The sequence below is a fragment of the Apis cerana genome, linkage group LG13, assembly GCF_029169275.1.
Source record: "Apis cerana isolate GH-2021 linkage group LG13, AcerK_1.0, whole genome shotgun sequence".
NCBI classification, from domain to species: domain Eukaryota; kingdom Metazoa; phylum Arthropoda; class Insecta; order Hymenoptera; family Apidae; genus Apis; species Apis cerana.
Window position 1 is genome coordinate 2,281,979 of NC_083864.1, and position 21,903 is coordinate 2,303,881.

The 21,903-nt window shown below is 17.5% G+C and overlaps 4 protein-coding genes across 12 annotated transcripts in view; 2 read left to right on the forward strand and 2 right to left on the reverse strand.

Annotated features, from left to right (window-relative positions):
• Positions 1-2,249: 2,249 nt before the first annotated feature.
• On the forward strand, positions 2,250-7,742 carry LOC107996993 (proteasomal ubiquitin receptor ADRM1). Of its 2 annotated transcripts, none has more exons than XM_062083477.1 (5): positions 2,250-2,603; positions 2,729-2,845; positions 3,434-3,776; positions 3,838-3,983; positions 7,409-7,742. In XM_062083477.1, the coding sequence occupies exons 1-5, from the start codon at positions 2,403-2,405 to the stop codon at positions 7,634-7,636; spliced, it is 1,035 nt and encodes a 344-aa protein (XP_061939461.1). In that variant the 5' UTR covers positions 2,250-2,402; the 3' UTR covers positions 7,637-7,742. The 2 variants fall into 2 exon arrangements, with proteins under 2 accessions (XP_061939461.1, XP_061939460.1); XM_062083476.1 differs by having other exon boundaries at positions 2,260-2,603; positions 7,241-7,742.
• A 1,253-nt stretch (positions 7,743-8,995) lies between these two features.
• LOC107996970 (protein argonaute-2) overlaps positions 8,996-21,903 on the forward strand; it is a 28,881-nt gene continuing 15,973 nt past the window's right edge. Inside the window, exons 1-5 of one of the 7 annotated variants that reach the window (XM_062083470.1) lie at positions 8,996-9,812; positions 10,615-10,836; positions 10,908-11,060; positions 14,791-14,907; positions 20,116-20,253. In XM_062083470.1, coding sequence (XP_061939454.1) covers positions 14,796-14,907; positions 20,116-20,253 — 250 coding nt within the window. In that variant the 5' untranslated portion in view covers positions 8,996-9,812; positions 10,615-10,836; positions 10,908-11,060; positions 14,791-14,795. Of the gene's footprint in view, positions 9,813-10,614; positions 10,837-10,891; positions 11,061-14,790; positions 14,908-17,274; positions 17,432-20,115; positions 20,254-21,903 lie in introns of those variants that run through there. The other 6 variants (XM_062083471.1, XM_062083469.1, XM_062083474.1 and 3 more) reach the window with 6 other exon arrangements.
• On the reverse strand, positions 13,360-14,034 carry LOC133667140 (uncharacterized). Its single transcript, XM_062083478.1, has one exon. It carries the CDS (start codon positions 14,032-14,034, stop codon positions 13,843-13,845), a length of 192 nt encoding a protein of 63 aa, XP_061939462.1. The 3' UTR covers positions 13,360-13,842.
• On the reverse strand, positions 13,360-16,912 carry LOC107996968 (large ribosomal subunit protein mL53). 2 transcript variants are annotated; one of them, XM_017055296.3, is made up of 4 exons: positions 16,691-16,896; positions 14,487-14,599; positions 14,143-14,257; positions 13,360-14,058 (listed from the first exon to the last, which is right to left on the reverse strand). In XM_017055296.3, exons 1-3 carry the CDS (start codon positions 16,834-16,836, stop codon positions 14,154-14,156), a joined length of 363 nt encoding a protein of 120 aa, XP_016910785.1. In that variant the 5' UTR covers positions 16,837-16,896; the 3' UTR covers positions 13,360-14,058; positions 14,143-14,153. The 2 variants fall into 2 exon arrangements, with proteins under 2 accessions (XP_016910785.1, XP_016910784.1); XM_017055295.3 differs by having other exon boundaries at positions 13,360-14,257; positions 16,691-16,912.

Consider the following 21,903-nt stretch of genomic DNA (forward strand, 5'->3'; position numbering starts at 1 on the left):
TATTGATATTACTGATTGTGATAATAATCTTATTAATCTCCAGGTAAACAATACATTCAAAAATTTTCTCAGACTTTATAATATTTAATATATATATATTAGAAATTAAATAATATATATATATATATATATATATATATATATATTAGAAATTAAATAATATATATATATATATTCTATTAAATGCTAAGATATTAATCAAAACTTGTTTGCATTTCATTAAAAAATTCTTTTATAAAATAAATGAAACAACTTTATATACGTAACAAATGTTAATACGTATAACAAATTTAAACTTAAAAAAAGAAGTATATAAAGATAATGAATGAGATTAAATTTTGCAGATAAATTATTTTAATTATTATGTAAAATATATATATGTATTGCTAATATAAATTAAAATTTAAAATTACCATTAATTTCTTTTAACAGATGCTGAAAAATTTTTTGAAAAAGATATTAAAAGAAGTCAATGAAATTTTGAAATAATTCCAAATCAAATGATAAAAGATCAGGAAAAAGATGCCATATAGAACAAAGTAGATATTCTAATTCATTAATAATAAAAAATAAAAATTTTTGTTTTTATAAGTATTATTTGTTATAAAGTTCCAATTAATAATCTTCTTATTGTTGAGTTTATTAGTTTATTTAATATTGTTCAATATAAGATATTTATTGCTGCTAATTAGGTATTTTTTAGACATTTATCAAAAATTTTAAAAAATAAAAATTTAAAAGAATGCATATAAATTTATGCATTTAAAAGAATGCATAAAAATATAAAATATCCAAAACATGATAAAATTAAAATTATTAATATTAATATCAAAATTATTAATTATTAATATTATATTTAATTGATAAAATTTCTGTTTTTAACTCCTTTATTTTTTTATTTATATAAATATAAGTATTTTACATAAATATTCTTAATTATGTCAATATTTATTAGAAGATTATTAATATTAATAATATTAATTTAGATTATTAATATTAATAATATTAATATTAATAATATTAGATTATTAATATTATTAATATTAATATTAATAATAATATTGTTAACATAATGTATTAACAATGTAATTAACAATGTAATTTTTAAAAGAAATTAAATAATTTAAAATATAAAATAATTAAATCAAAATTACAATTATTATTTTGAAAAGAGTATATAAAGAATTAAGAAGAAAAATATATTGTAAAAAAAAAAGAAAATAAAGATTGAATAAAAATGTTTTAAATACATAATTTAAAATAAATGACATTTTAAAAAATTTTAAAGAAAAAATTTTTATCATGTTTTTATATTAAAAAAAAATTATAATTTCGAAAATTTTCACTTATTGTCACATTTTCATTTATTTAGGTTTACAGGTATTTATTAATTTTTAATTAAAAAACTTATTTATTCATTAAAAATTACAGTTACAGTTATATAAACATTATTAATATATCGAATGTTGTCTATTCACTTATTAATATATTAATCTTATATGTGTAAAATATCAAATAAAATATAGCATATACAACAAATTAACAGAAAGAAAATAATAAAATATTTTTATATTTTTAAATCACCAAATTTTTATGAAGTATTTCATTATCTATGTTATATAAATATTCATTTATATTAATAATATATATATATATTAATATTATAAATTTATTATTATAAATTTAGCTTTAATAGCATTATATTTAAATCTATTTTTATAAAAAAATCTTACAAATTGATATTATTTTTATTATGTTGTAATAAAAAATAGAAATATTTAATTCATAATTTAATTTATTGTAATTTAATTTGTAAATTGAATTAAATATAATTTATACTTTTCGGTCTAAATTATAAAGGATATCAAACATTTTTCATTCAGAACAAAACAAAAAAAAAACAAAAATGAAAACAAAAATTTCATTGAATATTGGATATCTTATTTGAGCCTATGCTGAGTCTGCAATTAATATTGAACGTCAATTCTATTTATCACTAATTAAATATTGCAATTTTATATATATTATATGATACATTATATATATCAATAATCTTGAAAACGATACTTAAAATAATAAATAAAATAATAATCAAAATTAAAGACAAACGACAAAAAACATCATTAAATTCATTCTGTAACTCATGTGATAACATATCTATGATATAAATAAATAATATGACTATTTTCACTCTATCGATAAAATCATGACACAAACTAATACTTGATTTTGCTACTACGTGGCGTATATATTCAAGAATTTTATATAAGATTGGAAATCTTTTAATACGCCATTTTAAAGTGCAGTGTCATCAGCGCGCCGTATAACGTAAATTAACCGCGTGTAGAGTTTTAATATATTTATCAAAACAAAAAAGGCAAAAAATTTTTAAAGGACCAAGCATGTCAGGAGGAGCACTTTTTGGAAATAATGCTTCACGCAGTACTCCTAAAAATTTAGTTGAATTTAAAGCAGGAAAAATGACTATGAAAGGAAAGATGGTTTATCCAGATATTCGAAAAGGCCAACTTTACGTTTATCAATCTGACGATTCATTAATGCATTTTTGTTGGAAAGATCGTGTATCAGGATATGTTGAAGATGTAAAAAATATTATTATCTTTAAAATTTATTACAATTTAAAAATAATAAATTTTATTATTTATAATATTTATATATGTGCATGTACATTATAAATTATTTTTTTCTATATATAATTTTTTTGTAGGATTTAATTATTTTTCCTGATGATTGTGAATTTAAACATGTTCCTCAGTGTAAAACTGGAAGAGTATATCTTTTACGATTCAAGTCATCCAACAAAAAATTTTTTGTTTGGCTCCAGGTAAAAAATAATTCTTAATAATAATGTTAGAATTGATATTTTTATTATTATTATTATTATTTATATTATTATAAAGTAAGAATATATATATATAATAAAAGAACTAAAAAAAAACTTATTCTCATAACAAAATTATATATTTTGTTATTTTGTTATATTTTGTTATATAAATTAATAATTAAAATTAAAAAGTTTAATAATCATAATATTTCGTAATTATTAATATATACGTATTATATATTAATACATACGTAATATATTGTATTATTAATAAATATTTGTATATTAAATATAAAATGTAATTTAAAATTTTATATTGTATATATAATAAAATTAAAATTACATTTGTTAATAAATATCATAATATGCAAGAAAACATTTTAATAATAAAATATTAGTTATAAAAAATGTTGTACTAAAAATAGGTTATAGAATCACAGAAATATATAAATATATATAATAATTTATAGAAATATATATAATAATATATAAGCATTTTATACCTTTAAATGAAATATATTAATTTTACAAATTTTAATAAGACATTTTCATAATCAATTAATATTTAAGTAATATTTAATTATACAGGATCTTAAAACAGATAAAGATGAAGAATATTGTAGAAAAATTAATGAAGTTCTAAATAATCCACCAACTCCTGGATCGCAAAGAAGTGGCAGTACAAATCCAGAAGGAGATCTTCAAAATTTATTGAATAATATGTCACAACAACAATTAATGCAGTTATTTGGTGGTGTAGGTCAAATTGGTTTAGGTAGTTTATTGGGTACAATGAATAGACCTCAAGGTGTGCAAAGTACTAGAGCTTCTACAACAACAGCATCAACTCGAGTTACTACAAATACTTCAAGACCTACTACACAAATGGTATCTTCATCAGCATCTGCTAATGATTCTCCTAAAACTAATGGTAAGCATATTTATTATGTAAATAATTTACAATGATTTATAAGAATTTTTTATTTATTTAGGTGATAATAAATCATCATCACGAACATCAGATACATCAACATCTGGATCAACAACAAATACAACAAATAATAAAATTCAACTTAGTGATTTACAAAACTTTTTATCAGAAATTCCAACAACTACAGGAACAGAATCTATTGTTCAGGTAATATCTTTTTTCATAAATTTATTTAATTATTATTTTTTTTAAATTTCAGCTTTTCAAAAACATTATTATTATAAAACTATCATATTAAAAATTTTAACATAGCTAAATATTTAATATTTAGATATAGCTTTAATATTGTTCTATCAATATTATTTTTCTTATTAATTTACTATATAATAAAATAAAAAATACAAAAGTAATATATATTTTTTTAAGAAATTTATTTTATATACACAATAGTTTTCGTAAGTACACTTATTTTTCTTATATATTTATAAGAATTAAACTTTTTATTATATTATGTTATCTTAAATATTTAAGCAGTTTCTAATAGTTCATTTTGAAAAAAAGATAATTTTATTGTTATTTAATATTTCTTTAAAAGATAATATTAATTTATTTTAACTTAATCAGTGAAATATCTCTAAAATTAAGCTATACCAAAAAATGTTTTAAATAAAATTAGAATTCAAAAAGATTTAATATTGATATTTTCTTGATATTAAATCGAAATCATTTATCTATCGCAATAAATTTAGTTTTTTTAAATAAAATTTTACTTTTTGTAAATTTCAATTGTCGGATAAAAACAAATATTTTTTCTTATCAATTTTTTAATTTAACTTTTTATTTTCAAAATATATAAATGATTTTTTGAAAATTTTTTTTTCTTTCCTATATTGATTATATTATTATTCATTGTTTTATTGTTATATTAATATTGTTTCAGTGATGACGACATATCTCATTGATTAATATCATATTTCTATCAATCATCATGATATTAATTGTTTTATTACTTTTAAGAAAGACTCCTCTCACTAATTAGAAAATGATAATTAAAATTTAAAATTTTTATATTTTTTGTAAATCATGAATTTACATTTATCATGAAAATATATGATGGAAAACTTCTTGTAATATAATTTACTAAAATTCAACAATATAATAAATTTTAATTTTTTAGTTGATCATGTGAAAATTAATTCTCAAATCAAATATCTCGAAAAACAGTAAAAAAAAACAAATCGAAAAATTGAAAGAACAAAAAGTAAAATAAAAATAAAATAAAAAACAATTCTCACTTAAACAATTAAATTTATTGCAATATATAATTTAATTTAACTTAATATCAAAATCAATCATGCTTTTAAATAAATTAAATAAATTTAAAAATAATTTTTTTTTAATTATATAAAAATTCTTCATTTTTTATTATATTCTTTAATAAGTAATAATTTTCTAAATAATAAAAATTCAATAAATTTTTGTAATATATAAAAATTATTTAGTTTTTTAAAAGTTATTTTATAATATAAAAATTATGTGAAAATATTTAAACATTATTTAATTTAAATATTTAAATATATAATTTAAATATATTCTATTTTATTCCTATCTATTTTGTCTATATGAATTTTTATTTTTTTTTATTATATTTTCTATTATTTATATATTTTTTGAATATATTGAAATAATTAAAAAATAATTTAAAAATTTGTATATTAATGCAATATAAAAAAAATTACAATAATTACAATAGTATTATTATATTTAATTAACGAAATAATATAAAGAAATATAAAAAAATATATAAAATAATAAAATAACAAAAAACATAAATATAAAAACATAAATATGATCATATAATAAAATTTTAAAAAATATTTATTAAATAAAATAATATTTATTTATGTTTCATTTTCATTAAAAAAATATATTTGAATAATAATTTAATAATAATTCAAATTTTCATTGTTTTAGCATATATTTTAATATTTTAATAGCATATATTTATTATAATATTTATTTTATATAATACAATGATATATTTTATATATATATATATATATAAAATATAACTTTCTCTTAATATTTATCATATACATATAGATATGTGATATACAAAAGATATAAGAAATATATATATTCATCTTATTATTTATACTGTTATAATGAATTTGATTCATATAAGATATATTTTATTTTTTTCTTTTGATAAAAAATTTTATGATTATAATCTTAAATTTATTTATGTATCAATATTTTAATTTATATATATATATAGATTAGGCGCCATCCATGTAAGCATGCGCGTACACACTGAACTTCATATCACGTAATTTACGAAATATAATACATATTTTATATTATTTAATTATATTTTTTAATATTGTATAATTATACTTTATTCAGCAATAACAATAATTAAATAGTATTTACTATAACATGTTATCTATGTCTTATTATAATTATATCTTTTTTTACAGCTGTTATCATTATCAGGAACAAAATGGTATTCTTGATAACGTGCTTGAAATGATATTTCATTGTTTAATAATTTAAAATTATCTTCCTAAACAGCTCTTCAAAGACTACTCTGTTATATGTTATTTTTTACATGATGAAATTGATTTAATATAAATTTTGTGAAAATGTGAATTAATAAGGCCAGGTAGTAACAAAAATTTTATATAATTTATTTTATATATTTATACAAATAACTATATGTAGTTTTTCTTTTTTAGTTGCAAAAATTAACACATGTCATATAATTATAAACATTATTTTTTTCTTTAATTTATAAAATATTTTATTTATTTTTTTAATAATACATTTTTTTATTTTTAATTGTAATCGTAAAATTTATTTTAATTAGATGATCGATATTAATATTATTTATAAAACTTAAATATACTACTTAATGTATAATTTATACAAATATTATTTTTGTCTTTATTAGTTTTTTTACTAAAACTAATATGATTCAAGTAAACTATGATTCTATTAATTCAGTAAAAAGTAAAAAATTTATTAAATTTATTCATTAAATAATACATAATAGAATAATTGTTTACACAGCTTTTATATGTTTTAATTTTTATTTTATTGTTTTTATGCTATATTTTTTTTATATTATAATATTATAACAAAATCAAAAAATAAAATAAATCAATAAATAATATTTATTAAGTATTATGAATTTTAAATTTTAGCTGTGTAACATAAATTTTTATCATTTCATAGAATCAAATGGTATCAGCAGTAATTGAAATGCTATGTAAAGTGACAAAACTAATACTACTCGTATAAAATCAAGAGACAGAGGCATGGTTCTTTCGTTATTTAATATTCTTTTCCACATGAACTTTTCCTGGCTGTCGGAGACTCTCGCCCTACTGAGCAGTTGGGGAAGTTTCTCTGGGATTATTTGTTGTTTTCGGCCACCTACAGCACAGCTTATTGTCCGGCAGAGGGGAGTAGCAACTGAGCTGACCAATGCCATCCCTGCGGCGATTTCTGCAACGGAAAACTTGGAGCGTGCAATGAGCCCGCACTTACCACCAGGGGATCACCTGTGTACCACGCTAGTGTCTCCCCAGTTCTCCCAGGCGCTATCAATGTTCTGGTCTGCTTTGCAGTCAGGCCAGGCGGGACCTGTCATCCGTCAATTTGGCTTGGGCCCAGATGCTGTCAATGCTGCAGCCAGTGGAAACATTGAAGAATTCGTCACTGCCCTCGAGTCAGAAGCTAAAAGTGGCCAAGAACAAACACAGCAAGGACAGGAGGACAAAAATACTAAACAAGCTCCACCAACATCTAGTCCTGATAAGAAAGGTGATGATGATGAAGGATTAGATTTAGATTAAAAACAGAACTTAACAAGTCTGATTTTCACTTATATTTTCATTTAGAAGATATACAATATGTATCACATTATAATCATTTATGTGTAATAAATAATTCCTGAAAGAATGATGTACTTTGTTATAATATAATAACATTTTCATATCCTTGTAATTGTAAATATTAAATATATAAAAATAAAATATATAAAAAATTTTTAAATACTACAATTCAATAAAATTTGTATAATAAAATGTTAATAAATAAGTAAAATAAAAAAAAGTTATCTTAAAATTAAGGGGTTTTTTATTTTATAATATATTTAGCTAATATTATTAATGATGATTATTAGTAATGAATTGATGAATGTAATATTTGTAATATTAATATATTCATATATAATATATAATATTTATATAAATACATTTATACTGTATATTATATAAATCTAAAATTTTAGTCTAATTATTATTTTATCAAATTTTTAAAAATTATATTTTAAATTTGTAATTAAATATATATATAATATATTATATTATTTAATATATTGTTACTCAGTTAAATATTTTTAAATAGCATATAATTATATTTTAACAACAAACAAATACATAAATAAAAAAAATAAAATTTTTCAAATTTATATGTTCACATATAATTTTCATTTTTGATAATATTTAATCGCGGGAATATAATTAACCAATAGGAAGATACTATTTACGACGCATAAACATGTTATTGGCTGACATCGATAATCGATATAGAAAATTAAACATAGTTACTAGTATCATGTTTACACAAAATTTCGCAACTTATACAGAAAAATGATTTTTTTATGAATTCAGTATTTCTTATTCACATCTTCAAATATATAATATAATTATATTAATATCTTATATTAACAAGTTTATTTTTTTATATCATAAAGATTGGCACAATGATGTAATCCATGTTGTCAGACATTTGTGTGGTTAATTTACAGAGTTTCTCATTGGTCTGTCGATTATGACATCATCCAGGATCGGCTCAAAATAAGAAATTATACATTTTAGATGTAAAATTTATATTTTATTTATAAATAATAGTTATTTGATAAATGATAAAGTATAAATATTTTTAGTTACACAAAAATTGCAATAAATTAAATTATATCGATTTTAATGCATATTTTTGTAATAAAATAATATTAAAATAAAATATATTTTAATGATGTTATAATTAAATTAAATATTTTAATTATAATTTTTTAAATATTTTGATTGTACGAAAATTACATTTTTTTTCATTATAGATATAACAAATTGTATATTGTTTAAGAATAACTGATTATTAGTTAAAAAATATTTATGATATATTAAAATAAAAATGAAAAAGCAAAAATATTTAATTTATATTATATATATTATTAGTATATATATATTATATACAATTTAACTATATATAACAAGTAAATAAATTTGAATGCCATCATATATGCATCATTGTTTGTAAACAAATTTATGAGACAATGATACCTCATTCTATTTACTTGTTACAATCCTGACCATATGAGCATTCGCAATAACTGGTGAATCGAACAAGTAGTGGGGTCTTTCTCGCGGATGTTGATTACTGTTTTGGTGAATGTCGCTAAAACTTACCCGGTAAACTTATAAAAAACATATTGCGTTTATGAAGTATAAAATATAAAAGTGAATTACAATTATTTACAACAAAAGTTAGAGTATTTCGATATTAGTGTCATTATAAAATAAGTGCGAGTATCGCGATAAAATATTATTGTTTTGTGAATCTACTAGCATAAGAGAGATAAGGAGAGTGTAGAGTGTATGCGAGTGCATTTAACATACTCACACAATTGGTATATTCGGCATGTTCGTGTACAATGGCAACCTTGACACTTGGTGATCGTTTTTGGCGGCTTCGTCCCGCTTCTACTGAAATCGTGTTTGGTAGGATCGCGTCGCGAGTGAAAGCAGCAGTGGCCATTCTGTAAAATCTTTAAGAGTTTGGCAGTAAAGAATCATTAAAACATTTCGCGCTTCAGATTATAATATCTCACTATTCTGTTTGTTTTCGTGATTGTAGTTTTGTTCGTGAAATTGTTCGTATAAACTATTGTTCTTAAAGGAAACATATCACACAAAATCACATCAAATATTTTGCGCATATACTGGAAATTAAGAAAAATAAACAGTTAAGGTTAGAAAATAATAAAAATAAATAAATAGATCATATTATATTTAATAAATTATATTATATTTAATATTTAAAATATATATTTCAAGGAGATTTTATTTATACAAAATTTATATTAATTCTTTCTTATAATATTTTGTATAATTGGTTCGATAATCTAATTTTTTTATTTGTTGCTAGCAATGAAAATAAAATATACTACAATAATTGTATCGATATATTGTATATATATGATCCTGAATTGTATGTACATGTAAACATATGTGAAAGTAAAATAATTTTTATTTTCAAGTAAATTTAAAAAAAAATTTGTGAATTTATCTCACGAAAAAACCAAATTGCTTCATTAAATTACAAAAAAATTATTTAAAAAAAAAACAATATTTTTTTTTATCATATACTTTTTAAACAAGAATAAAATAATACCAACTAAAGTTTTGAACTCTTGCACGTATGGAAACATTCTTATGAAATAATTCTTTTTTTTTTTATTTTTTATTAATACAAAATTTGTATATATATTTTATATAAAATACACGTATATTTTGAGAAATAAATAATGAATTATTGTATAGATCAAAGAAATATTTTTGTTTTTATAATATATTTACGATTTAACATAAATTTACTACCCTTTCTGAGTTTTTAATTTTTGGTAAATTAATATGCGCAGAATTTAAAAAAATTTCATATTAACTTATAAAATTTTTAATCAATAAGAATAAAAATTAATAACATCATTGTTAATAACAACAACATTGTTAATATGTTTCATTCAAATTTGATAATTTGTTTTATATTTTAGCTGTATATATGTAAACATTAGTGGCTGTTTAAAAAATTTATGTATTTTAAATTAATATAATTCATTGTTATTCATATCTATTGTGAATATAAATCAAATATAATATAATTTTCTTACACAACTTTTGAATATATATAATACTTGATTTTTTTCATCATTTTGAAAATACGTGTTAAACAACATGAAAAATAAATTTTACGTGATATGTATATTTTTATATAGGTAATTAATTATTATTATGTGTAATAAATTATTGTTATATATTTCATCACGGAAGATGTATCTTTTTACAGTGCTATATATAAAATAACTATTACGTAGTTCATACATAAACAGCATCACGTGAAGTTAATAAAAAAAAATAAAAAAGGACAATGTTTATGTGAATATCAAGAGTGCTTGACTATTTTACATATTATAAATCAAATACTACTTCTATAAAATAGGTGAGTTTTTAAATTGTATTGACATATTTAATTGTACTTATATTTCATATTAGTAATTTAATCAATATTATACTAGTTTAATTTATTTAAAAATAATTAAGCTATAAGAAAAATAAAAATAATAATAAAGTCGTTAAAAATAGAAAAATTAAAGAATATAAGGATTATATAGCATAAGTACGTCTATATAAAAGATAGATTATACGTTCTATATGAAGGGGAGTGAGAAGAAGAATAAAGAGGTAAGAAATAAATTGTATGCGTATGCATCATAACATATTTATATTTAATTTTAATTTAAATTTAATTAGTATTTTCAATTTATGCTATTATATAAAAAAATTGATAATATTAACATATACATAATAAATATATAATTTAAATATATAATTATAAAAACTTTAAATAATTATGAATTAAAATTATAATTTTCATTAATTTTATTATTAAATTTTTTACTAAAATCTAAATAGAGATACTAATATTTATATATTAATATTATAAATTATATTTCTATAATATAATTTTAAGCATAATTGAAATTATTGAATTTTCTTAAAATTATTAAATTATTCAATTTATCCATTGATTCTACAAAATAACAATAATAATAATCAATAATAATAAATACAACAATATCAAATTATAATTTATATTAATTTTTTTTATTGTAGTCGCACACAGGTATGTATAAAGAAATATGTAGAGAGAGAGAGAGAGAGAGAGAGAGAGAGAGAGAGAGAGAGAGAGAGAGAGAGAGAGAGAATGCACGTGTAGATATAAAGAACAAATTTAGATAAAATAGCTTAAATAAATTTAATTTATTAATATTTCCAATTGATTAATATCTAATTATTTTTAATGTGGTAGATTTTAAAACAAAAAATGAATATGTAATATTAAATTGCATCTAAAATTTCTTTTTATTCTCTTTGCTTAACACGACGTAAAGCAAAGAGCTATCTTTAAAGATTTTTTTTTATTTTAAAAAAAAAAAAAAAAAAAGAAAAAAAAATGAATTGTTTGTATGAAATATCATTTCATTAATCATAACAATTTGTTTTTTCCTTTTATATTTATATAAAATTTTTACATATGTACAATTATAGAATTACAATACATACAAAATATAAGAAAATTGTATTTCAATAAAATTTTGTTTTATTTTTCATTCATAATATTATTATTTATTTATATAATTATTTAAAATTGTATTTAATAATAAATAAAAACATTTTTTTATTTACAACATATTTGATTATAAATTATTTATTAATTTTATTAATCATTGATATTAAAAAATCGTAATTATTCTATATAATGTATATTTCATATGTATAAAAAATGAATTAATTTTGTAAAAAAATTAAATTTTTATTTTTAATTTTTTAATTTAATTTAACAAAAAATTGTTAAATTATAAATATAATATGCATATGTATAATTAAATTATACATATGCAATATCTTGCAAATAAATTTTTTTTAATTAATATTAATTAAATTAATAAAAATTGTTATAAAAATAAAAAAAAATATAAAAATAACAAATAGAAAACAATATTTTAATATAAATAAATATAAATATAAATTGATACAATGTATCATGAATAAAATAAAGAAATAAACAAAAATTTTTATAATAAAGCAATAATAGAATCTTGATAAATTTTTAAAAATGTAAAATATAATATTTTTAGATAATTTGACTGTTTTTCATATGTTTAATGATTTAATTTAATCATTAATTTAATGATTTAAAAAAACAATTGTAGATGTTTCAATATGATGATGTAAATATATATTGTAAGAATTTTTAGAAATAAATATATATATATTAGAAATAAATATATATATATTATAAATAAATATATATATGTGTGTGTGTGTGTGTGTGTGATAAAAAGTATGAAAGTTATAATCTCTACTTTTGCTTTCATTTATTTTACAAAAAATATTCTGTTTTATATTTTTATATTGTTTTATTATTTTATTATTATTTTCAATGTTTCATCAATGTTTTTTTTATATAACTTTCAATTATAAATAATTTTTTTGCAAAATAATTAAAAATACAAATAAATTATGTATATATATATATATATATATATATATATACATAATTTACTGAAAACAAATATATTTTGATAATTACATAAAATTATTAATTAAATAGATATCTCATAATTTTATTGCTACATATATTTTATAGACTTAATGATATGAAATATATATAAATATATCCTTAGAGATAGATATTATAGATATATATATCAAAAGTAGGAGGGTTAGACATTATATTCGTATTTCATTAATTTTTTATTATTAAATATTAAACAATTTTTATTACATTAAAAATACGAATTATTTTAATGTTTACTAAAATTATAAAAATATAATTATAAAATCTTCGCAGTGTAAATATTAATTTCAAAGTGTATCTTCATAACACATAAAATTAATGAATTTTGATAAAAAAAATATATATAATTACTAAATGAATATTTCAAATAATTGAAAATATATTCAAATTACATAATATTTTATATAAGACATTAATTAATTACAATATATTTTGTTATAAATTGTTTTAGTTGCAAGAAAAATTCTATAGATCTTTATATTTACAATTTATAGAAAATATACAGAAAAATTATAATTATTACAATATAATCTTAACAAATCTTAAATTTTATTTTAATATATATAATGTATATAACTAAGTATAAATTAATTTTTTCTATATGAATATGAATTACATTTTTTTAAACAACATGATACATTTATTCTACAGGTTTCAATGTAATAAATCTTGAAAGAATAAATGCAACTAAAAATGTTCCTGCTACAAAGCAGGCAACAAAAATATACCATGTTTCTTCATCAAATACATCAGTAAAAGCTGGAACTTGATTATAAAGTGTGTCAATCAGTTTCATATTATAATTTTTATTATTTGAAGTATGACTTGCCATTTTAAAAATAAATTATTTCTTATGCTGTAAAAATTCAATGCTTTTTAAAATTTGATTAAGAAAAAAATAATTAAATAGCCAAATTATATTATTATAAAAAAGAATCACTTCTTTTAAACTTAATCTTCACATGGAGTCAAAGGTGTGATGTGTTTGTTGTAAAGTTCCAAAAGATTTAAAGATGTCAAATTTGCACATTTGCATACTATTTTATCACCAGATACTAAAAGATATGAAAATATCAAATTTGTTTCTAAAGAGATCTTTTAAAATTTAATTGTAATTTTAGTTATTGTATTTACTTTATACCATATCATTTATTTTTAAAATATTATGAAAATATAATTAAGTTCTGAATATAATTATAAATTTTTTTATATAAAATCTTTATGTTAAAGATAAAAATGACATAAATTAATTAAGTATTTTTAAAAAATTGTTGTAATACTCACTTAAATTGAACGTAATTACGGGTTCAGATAAATCAGAAACAATGCATGGTTTTACAATGCAACGTGGATTTGTTGCAATAATCTTTGGAGTTGTAATGTGAAATAGAAAATCTCTGTAAATATAATACATATAGAAATATTTATTGTAATATTAAATCACTATTTTTTAAATTCAACTTTTTCTTTATAGTTAAATATTATTATTAATATAACATGTTTCATAATGAAAAAATATTTAATTTACTTTATATATTTTAATATTGACAATTTTTGCATTATCTTTTATTTTTTATTCTATTTTCAGAAAAAATGGCACAATTAAAGCAACAACTCCCACTTCAAATGCCAGACTTAAGTAGTCTTCGTATAACTACAGCTGTCTCTATGCTTGGTAAAGCATATGGATGTGGACAATGTAGTGGTAAGTTTCTTTAATTAAGAATTTTTTTCAATAAAAAATATAATAATTATAATGTGATCTAAATATTAAGAAAATTATTTATCACATATTAACATATATATATATATTATATATATATATATTATATATATATATATATTGTAATGAAAGAATTATAAATTATAAATAAAGAATACAAAAAGTATCATATCAACAGTTTAAGAATCCAAAATATTTATATAAATATTATATAATATTATAATACAGAAAAAAAATTTAAATAAGAAAAAAAAAATTTTAAATAAATATCAATTAAACAAAATTTTGTCTTTTTTTTATTTAATTTCTAATAAATATTAAAATTCTATAATATACAATTCATATAAAATATTTCATTTCTTTCAAATTAAATTTGAAAGTAACAAACTTGAATTTTTTCATATTTTTCTAATTTTTTATTAGTAACTTGATATGTAAACAACAAAAAAATTTGATTTTTTTAAATAAAATAATATAGATATTTATATTTGTACTTTCAAATAAATATATTCATCTAAAACTTTTTTTTTAACTATGTATTTAAAATAAAAATAAATTATATTTATTTATAAAATTTATAAAATTATATTATTAATAAAATTTAGATTTACTTTATAAGATAAGATTACTAATTAAAATAGCTTTAGAAGAAAAATAACAAAATATAAATAACTTATATTAATATTTTGTATTCATAATATTAATTCAATATAAAAGCGCATTGTAACAAAATTAATATCAATCAATATTTAGAAATAATAAAAAAATTAGTGAAATACAAGCAAAATAATAGAAATAATTATGTAAACATTTTATATAATTATAAATATTAGAAATTTTAAATTCATGATTGAATTTAAAATTGTATTAATTAATTCAGAATCATTATGTCAATAATTATTTAACATTACTTATAATTTCCAACGAATTAAAGTAGTGAATTGTCAAGTTGTAACTATATAACTATATAAAAGAATTATAAAAAGAAATTTTTTATATAAAATCATAAAAATATTTTAGATAAATATGTTGAAATTACAAATAAAAATTTATATTTTTTATATAAATATAAAGTGTAAATATTTAGATATCGCTCTGTTAAAAAAAAATCTTTTAATTCAATATATTATCAATCATATAACTATAATATTATTATAACAAATCAAATAAATCGTTATTTTTAATAGTTTTATAATATACAGTATAATTGTATATAATACCTTGTATAATTGCATTTAAAACTCAATTATATTTTTTTGAATTGTATAAAAAATAAGAAATTATATTTCACGTTTATATTAATTTTCAGTGTAAATATTCAAAACTTTCTTAATTTTCATATCATAACTTTCATTATAATAACATTAATCACTGCAATTTTCTAAAAATACTGATGTCGTCTGCTAGTTACTAGAAATTTCATATTGCACATGCGTACAATACTGACGTCATTAAACTAACCAACTTTCTACAATAAACGTAAAATAATCGTTACTTATTGAAATAATATTTGTAATTATAAAAAAAATTATTATAATATTTCCAAAATGAAACATTTTAAATAAAAGATAAAAAAATAACGCAAGTTTTATATTACGAAAATAATTTAAAATATATCGATTAAATTGATTGTTAATTTATATATATAAAAATTATGTAATATTTTTTTAATATTATAATAAAATTAAAATAAAAAATATTATATACTATGATTAATTTTTAATAAAATATATATAAATAGCAAACAAAATTTTATTGTACTAACCTTGCTTCCAAGGCTTTATCATGAAAGGGATCGAATTTTATATCAATTGATTTAACTGGTTTTAAAGATAAAGTTCTCAAATGCTTTGCTATTGCACTTATTATTCCTTTTGAACGTGTACGAGTTCCATTGAAAGGGATCGACATTTCGGAAATCGAGCACGCAATCGCATGCAGTGCATATCACCAACAGTAGCAATCTAGGGGATATAGTTTGATGCAGTGTAACCAATATAACCGAAAATTATTTATTATTAAACTAAAATTATTATAAAAATACGATATATTAAAATAAAATAAAATATAACAAATTTTACTACTTTATTACATCTGAAATATTCAATTTTTTAATAATTTTGAAATATTGTAATAATGTAATATTGAAAATGTTACTAACATGCATTATATTATTGATGTTTTATAAATTTGTCATATATTATATGTTTATATAATATTAACTAATGTTATTAAAAAATTGAAAATTAAAATAATTTAAAAAATAATGTTGATGCTAAGAATTTATTAATTATCGTTTTATTATTTATACTCTGATTGGTCAAGATAAGATCAATCGAAATCAAGTTGGTGGCAGCCATTGCAGGAGGCAGTCTCGTTCGCAGTGTGTATTGTGGAGAAGTGTGTTGTGTGGTCAGTGGGTTTTGTGTTAAATTTTTTACTTATTTATTAGTGGTTATCTGGTCTTTTTCACCGTCAGCTGCAAAAATGTATCCTGTAGGGCAGCGTGAGTATCTTGCTGCGATTATTTTTTTTTTATAACATTTTAAAATATTTCAAAATAGGCTTTTATGTATTTCTAAGCAAGAACAGAATTTCAATGCTTGACTAAATCTGATCCTTTGTTTTCATTTGATTACTTTGAAATAGTCAGAATCTTTTGGATTTATGTATATGTTAATACAATTCTTTCATAGCTATAAGTTGAAGTTTAAGAAATCGAGGAAAATTTAAAATATGACCTCGAGTGAACCTCGTTCAACAGGCACAATGTGTCGTCACTCTGATCCGTCAATGCACGGATAATGTATGAGCACATATGTATATAAATCTATTACTAATGTATTTTTATTACTTATAATATTTTTAATATATTATTTTATTATTATATTAAAATAAATTAAATTAAAAATTAAGACTTTCAATATTTTTATAATAATGTAACTACTTTTTATTCTTACTGTGTTATTGATATTTTTGAATTTTATTATTAATTTAAGTTATTTATATAAGATCTTTATAAATGATTTTTGTACATCTATTTGTAATTTTTTATTATATTTTTTTTTAATTGATATTATATTTTTAATTTACTGAATTATTTAATGCTATATATTATAACAAAAAAATCAGTGAAACAGTTTATTAAGTTATTTAAATATTGATACTAAAAAAATACTAAAAAATAATAAATAATTTTTTAATCAATATTTTTCTTGCCATATGTTCTAAATTAAAAATTATTTTATAAATATTTAAAATTATAATAAAATTATAATATTTCTATTGGTATATTTAAAAATCTTCATTTATATTCTTCAATTAAATCTATAAATTAAAATACATTATTTTTTATTAATAATTTGTGAAAATAATAGATTTTAATAGATTTTTATAATATAATTTTAAACATTTATTTTTAATTCAAAATATATTAATTTTTTACTAATTTGTTTTAAAGAGAAATTGTTTTAAAGAGAAATTATTTTTATAAATGTATTACATATAATATATATATGAAATATATATACAAAATAAAAAAATATTTTAAGTAAATAATATTATTGAATATATCAATGACTATTCAATTAATGAATTAGTTAATTAATAAAAATTAATAAAATATTGATATTTTATTCTGTTTAAAAAAGGCAAGATTAAAAAAAACTAGAAATTCTTCAAAATTGATTGCACTTAAACTGATTAATCATTTATCTTATTTAATTTAAAAAAGAAGTAAGCTGATATTTACAATTTAAAAAAAATATTATATTATATTATTTATATTGCTTTACACATACACACACACATACACACACACATACACACACACAAAAGATATATTTAATAATTGAGAAAAATTATAATTCTATTCCAAATGAAATTGAAAAATGATACAGAAAAATTATGCATTGTTATTATATTCTATCATATGAATATATAATTGTAATATGCATTTATATTTTTTAAAAATATTTTATTCAAATTTAATATTAATATTTATAAAAAATGCATAAGTAAAATGTATAATTACAATATAAATATTATTTCATATATTTTTTGTTTTCATTATATTATTTAATTTATATTTTCATTTAAAAATTTCATATTTTATAGCGAATATTTACTTATTTAATTTTGTTTTTCTTAAAGAATATAATTTTTATATATATTTTTTTAAATTCTTTAAAAAAATTCAATCAAATTAAATTAAAATCAAGTAAATTAAAATAAAATCAAGTTCAATCAAGTGATAACTAAAATCTAGATTAAGATATTAGATTACATAGAAATGTTTTAAAGAATAAAACCTATTTATAATTTATTTCATTAGATGACAAAAAAATTATAGATAATTATTTAAATATGATGTATATTTGATGTAATAAACAGTATCAAAAAATTTGTGAAAATATTTAAAATGTAATGAAGCATTTATGCATATTTATTAATGAGATGTTTAAAATTAATCTTTATCTTGAAAAGTATTTTTGAAATTGAAATAAATTTTCAATGATTTTTCTACGTATTATTTTATATATAAAATGATGCAAAGAATAAATTTATGCCAAAAAAAAAAAATAAATTTGTATTTATATTGATATGTCTATAAAAAAATTTATATAGTAATATATAATTTAAGAATAATAGAATATGTTAAATAGAACAAAATTTTCTTGTTTTTTCTTGTCTTTTCTCTTTTTTTACAGTTTAGAATTCATCCTAGTTATTAAATATATCCTGTGTAAGATATTCCATATAAAAAGTAAAAAACTAAGAATTTTTTAATCATTAACCAATAAATTCATTTTCTTTAAAGAATTATGAAATGTATATAATATAATAAAATTTATTTGAAATATATTTTTTTTATTTTATAAAGTTAAAAAATTATAGCAAATAATACTCTTCTCGACAATAATTTTAGACTTATATTTTTTTATAAAATATTTATAAAAAATTATAATTTTATAATATTTCATTTTAAAAATATATTAAAAATATAAAATATAATATTGTTTAATATATAATATATTAAAAATATATTAAATATATAATATATTAATTCATTTCATGTTATTATATTTCCAAATGTTTTTAATATAAATGTATATAGTATTTATAATCATAAATTATTCAATTAAATATTTAATATATTAATATTTAATTAAATATATTATTTTATTTCAGCTCCCCCACCTGGACCCACAACAAGTTCTTCTGTTGGAGCAGCTGGAGCAACTGGAAGCAGCGTTGTAGCTTCTAGTTCTTTAGGGCTTGTTTCCACACAACAAACACACACTCCTCCTCAACCTCCTGAACTGCCAAGTAAGATTTTAAAAATTATTTTATTTATTTTAAAAATGAGTTTAACAACAGAAAAAAACTTCATTGATTTTAATTAGTATATTAAAGTGGATATCAAAACTATGTCAAAAAGTATTTATTTTAAACTCAGTTATAATAATTTTACTTTCAATTAACCAATAATATATGAAACTTATGTTTTATATTTATGTTGTTATATTTTTTATGAATTATAAAATTAAAATAAATAAAAAACATCACATTTTTATTTATGTATAATTTTATATCATTAGAAATCAATATTTCTTATAATATAATAATGAAATTATTATTATTATGATATAAATTATATAAATTTATTTGAATAGAATATAAAATTTAATGGAATATTTGAATTTATATTTTTATTATTTATATATTTTTATTTTATTAAATTTTATTATAATTATTATTTAATAGAACTATATACATTATATTCTCTATTTATTTAATAGAGTTAATAATAACCAGATGTAAAAACCTGATATGTTATATGATTAAATTATTTTTAATCAAAACATGTGAGAATAAATCAAATAAAATTCTATTGAAATATAATGGAATATTATTAATTATAATTTATTTAAAATATTTATGTAAAATATATATATTTTTTTTTCTATAAAAAATAATTATTAATAAAATAGTTTAGTACAAAAACTCAGATAAAGGATAAAAATATTAAGGAAATTCTCCAATATTATATATACTGTATTAAAAAATAATAATTTTAATCAAATTATCTTTTAGTACTAAATTTAAACAAAATGCATGATGATAGTATAAAATTGTTTTTATTCTTTATTGTTACTTTGATATATAAAAAAAAAAATTAAGTATATTTGTTTTATTATCAATTTATTATCATTTATCATGTAATTCAATATCATATTTATTATGATTTGAATAATTATATGTGTATATATGTATATATATATATATATTTTTTATATATATATACATGTAATTATATGTACATTATTTTAAATAAAATGAGTAAAATGAGCATTAAAGTTAGAAACAGTCAAAATATACTTTTCAAATATACTTTTTGCCCCTGTACTATATTATTATTAATTCATTTCTCAATTTTGTATCGTTTCTCAATTAATCAATAATAAATAATAAGTAATCAATAATTTTTTTTGTATTTATAAATAAAAAAAATTAAATCTGTTTTAATATATACAATGAATAAATATAAATTTTTTTAAATGAAAGAAGTACAAAATTGAGCTGACAATTTTTTTTTTTAGATATTCAAGTTGCTTTATTGATTCCAATATTAGTAGTTATTAGCATAGAATAGTCATGAATTATTTTTAATTAAGTTTTTGATCAAATATGGATCAAAATAAATCTAGATTATGCATCAAGAGTTAACTAAAAATACTAAAATATTTAAAATTCCTTTTTTTCTAAAAGATAAGTTATGTTACAAATTAATCTAAATTGATATATTATTATTTTAAAAAATTTATCATATTTTTTATTTTATTTTAAAATAATAAGAAATGATTTTGTGTTAATATTATTTAAATATTTTATAGATAACTGCAATAATTATAATTATCTATAATTAAATAGAAGATAAAGTTAAGAAAATAAGTTAATCTTAATAGTAACATAAGT

Excerpts from the sequence above, each read along its gene's own strand:
- LOC107996993 (XM_062083476.1), top strand. The coding sequence starts at position 2,403 with ATGTCAGGAGGAGCACTTTTTGGAAATAATGCTTCACGCAGTACTCCT. Across the intron at positions 2,846-3,433 it reads AATTTTTTGTTTGGCTCCAG|GATCTTAAAACAGATAAAGA; the intron begins GTAAAAAATAAT and ends TTAATTATACAG. Across the intron at positions 3,984-7,240 it reads GAACAGAATCTATTGTTCAG|AGGGGAGTAGCAACTGAGCT; the intron begins GTAATATCTTTT and ends ATTGTCCGGCAG.
- LOC107996968 (XM_017055295.3), bottom strand. The coding sequence starts at position 16,836 with ATGTCGATCCCTTTCAATGGAACTCGTACACGTTCAAAAGGAATAATA. Across the intron at positions 14,600-16,690 it reads GATAAAGCCTTGGAAGCAAG|AGATTTTCTATTTCACATTA; the intron begins GTTAGTACAATA and ends TTATATTTACAG. Across the intron at positions 14,258-14,486 it reads CGTAATTACGTTCAATTTAA|TATCTGGTGATAAAATAGTA; the intron begins GTGAGTATTACA and ends CATATCTTTTAG.
- LOC133667140 (XM_062083478.1), bottom strand. The coding sequence starts at position 14,034 with ATGGCAAGTCATACTTCAAATAATAAAAATTATAATATGAAACTGATT.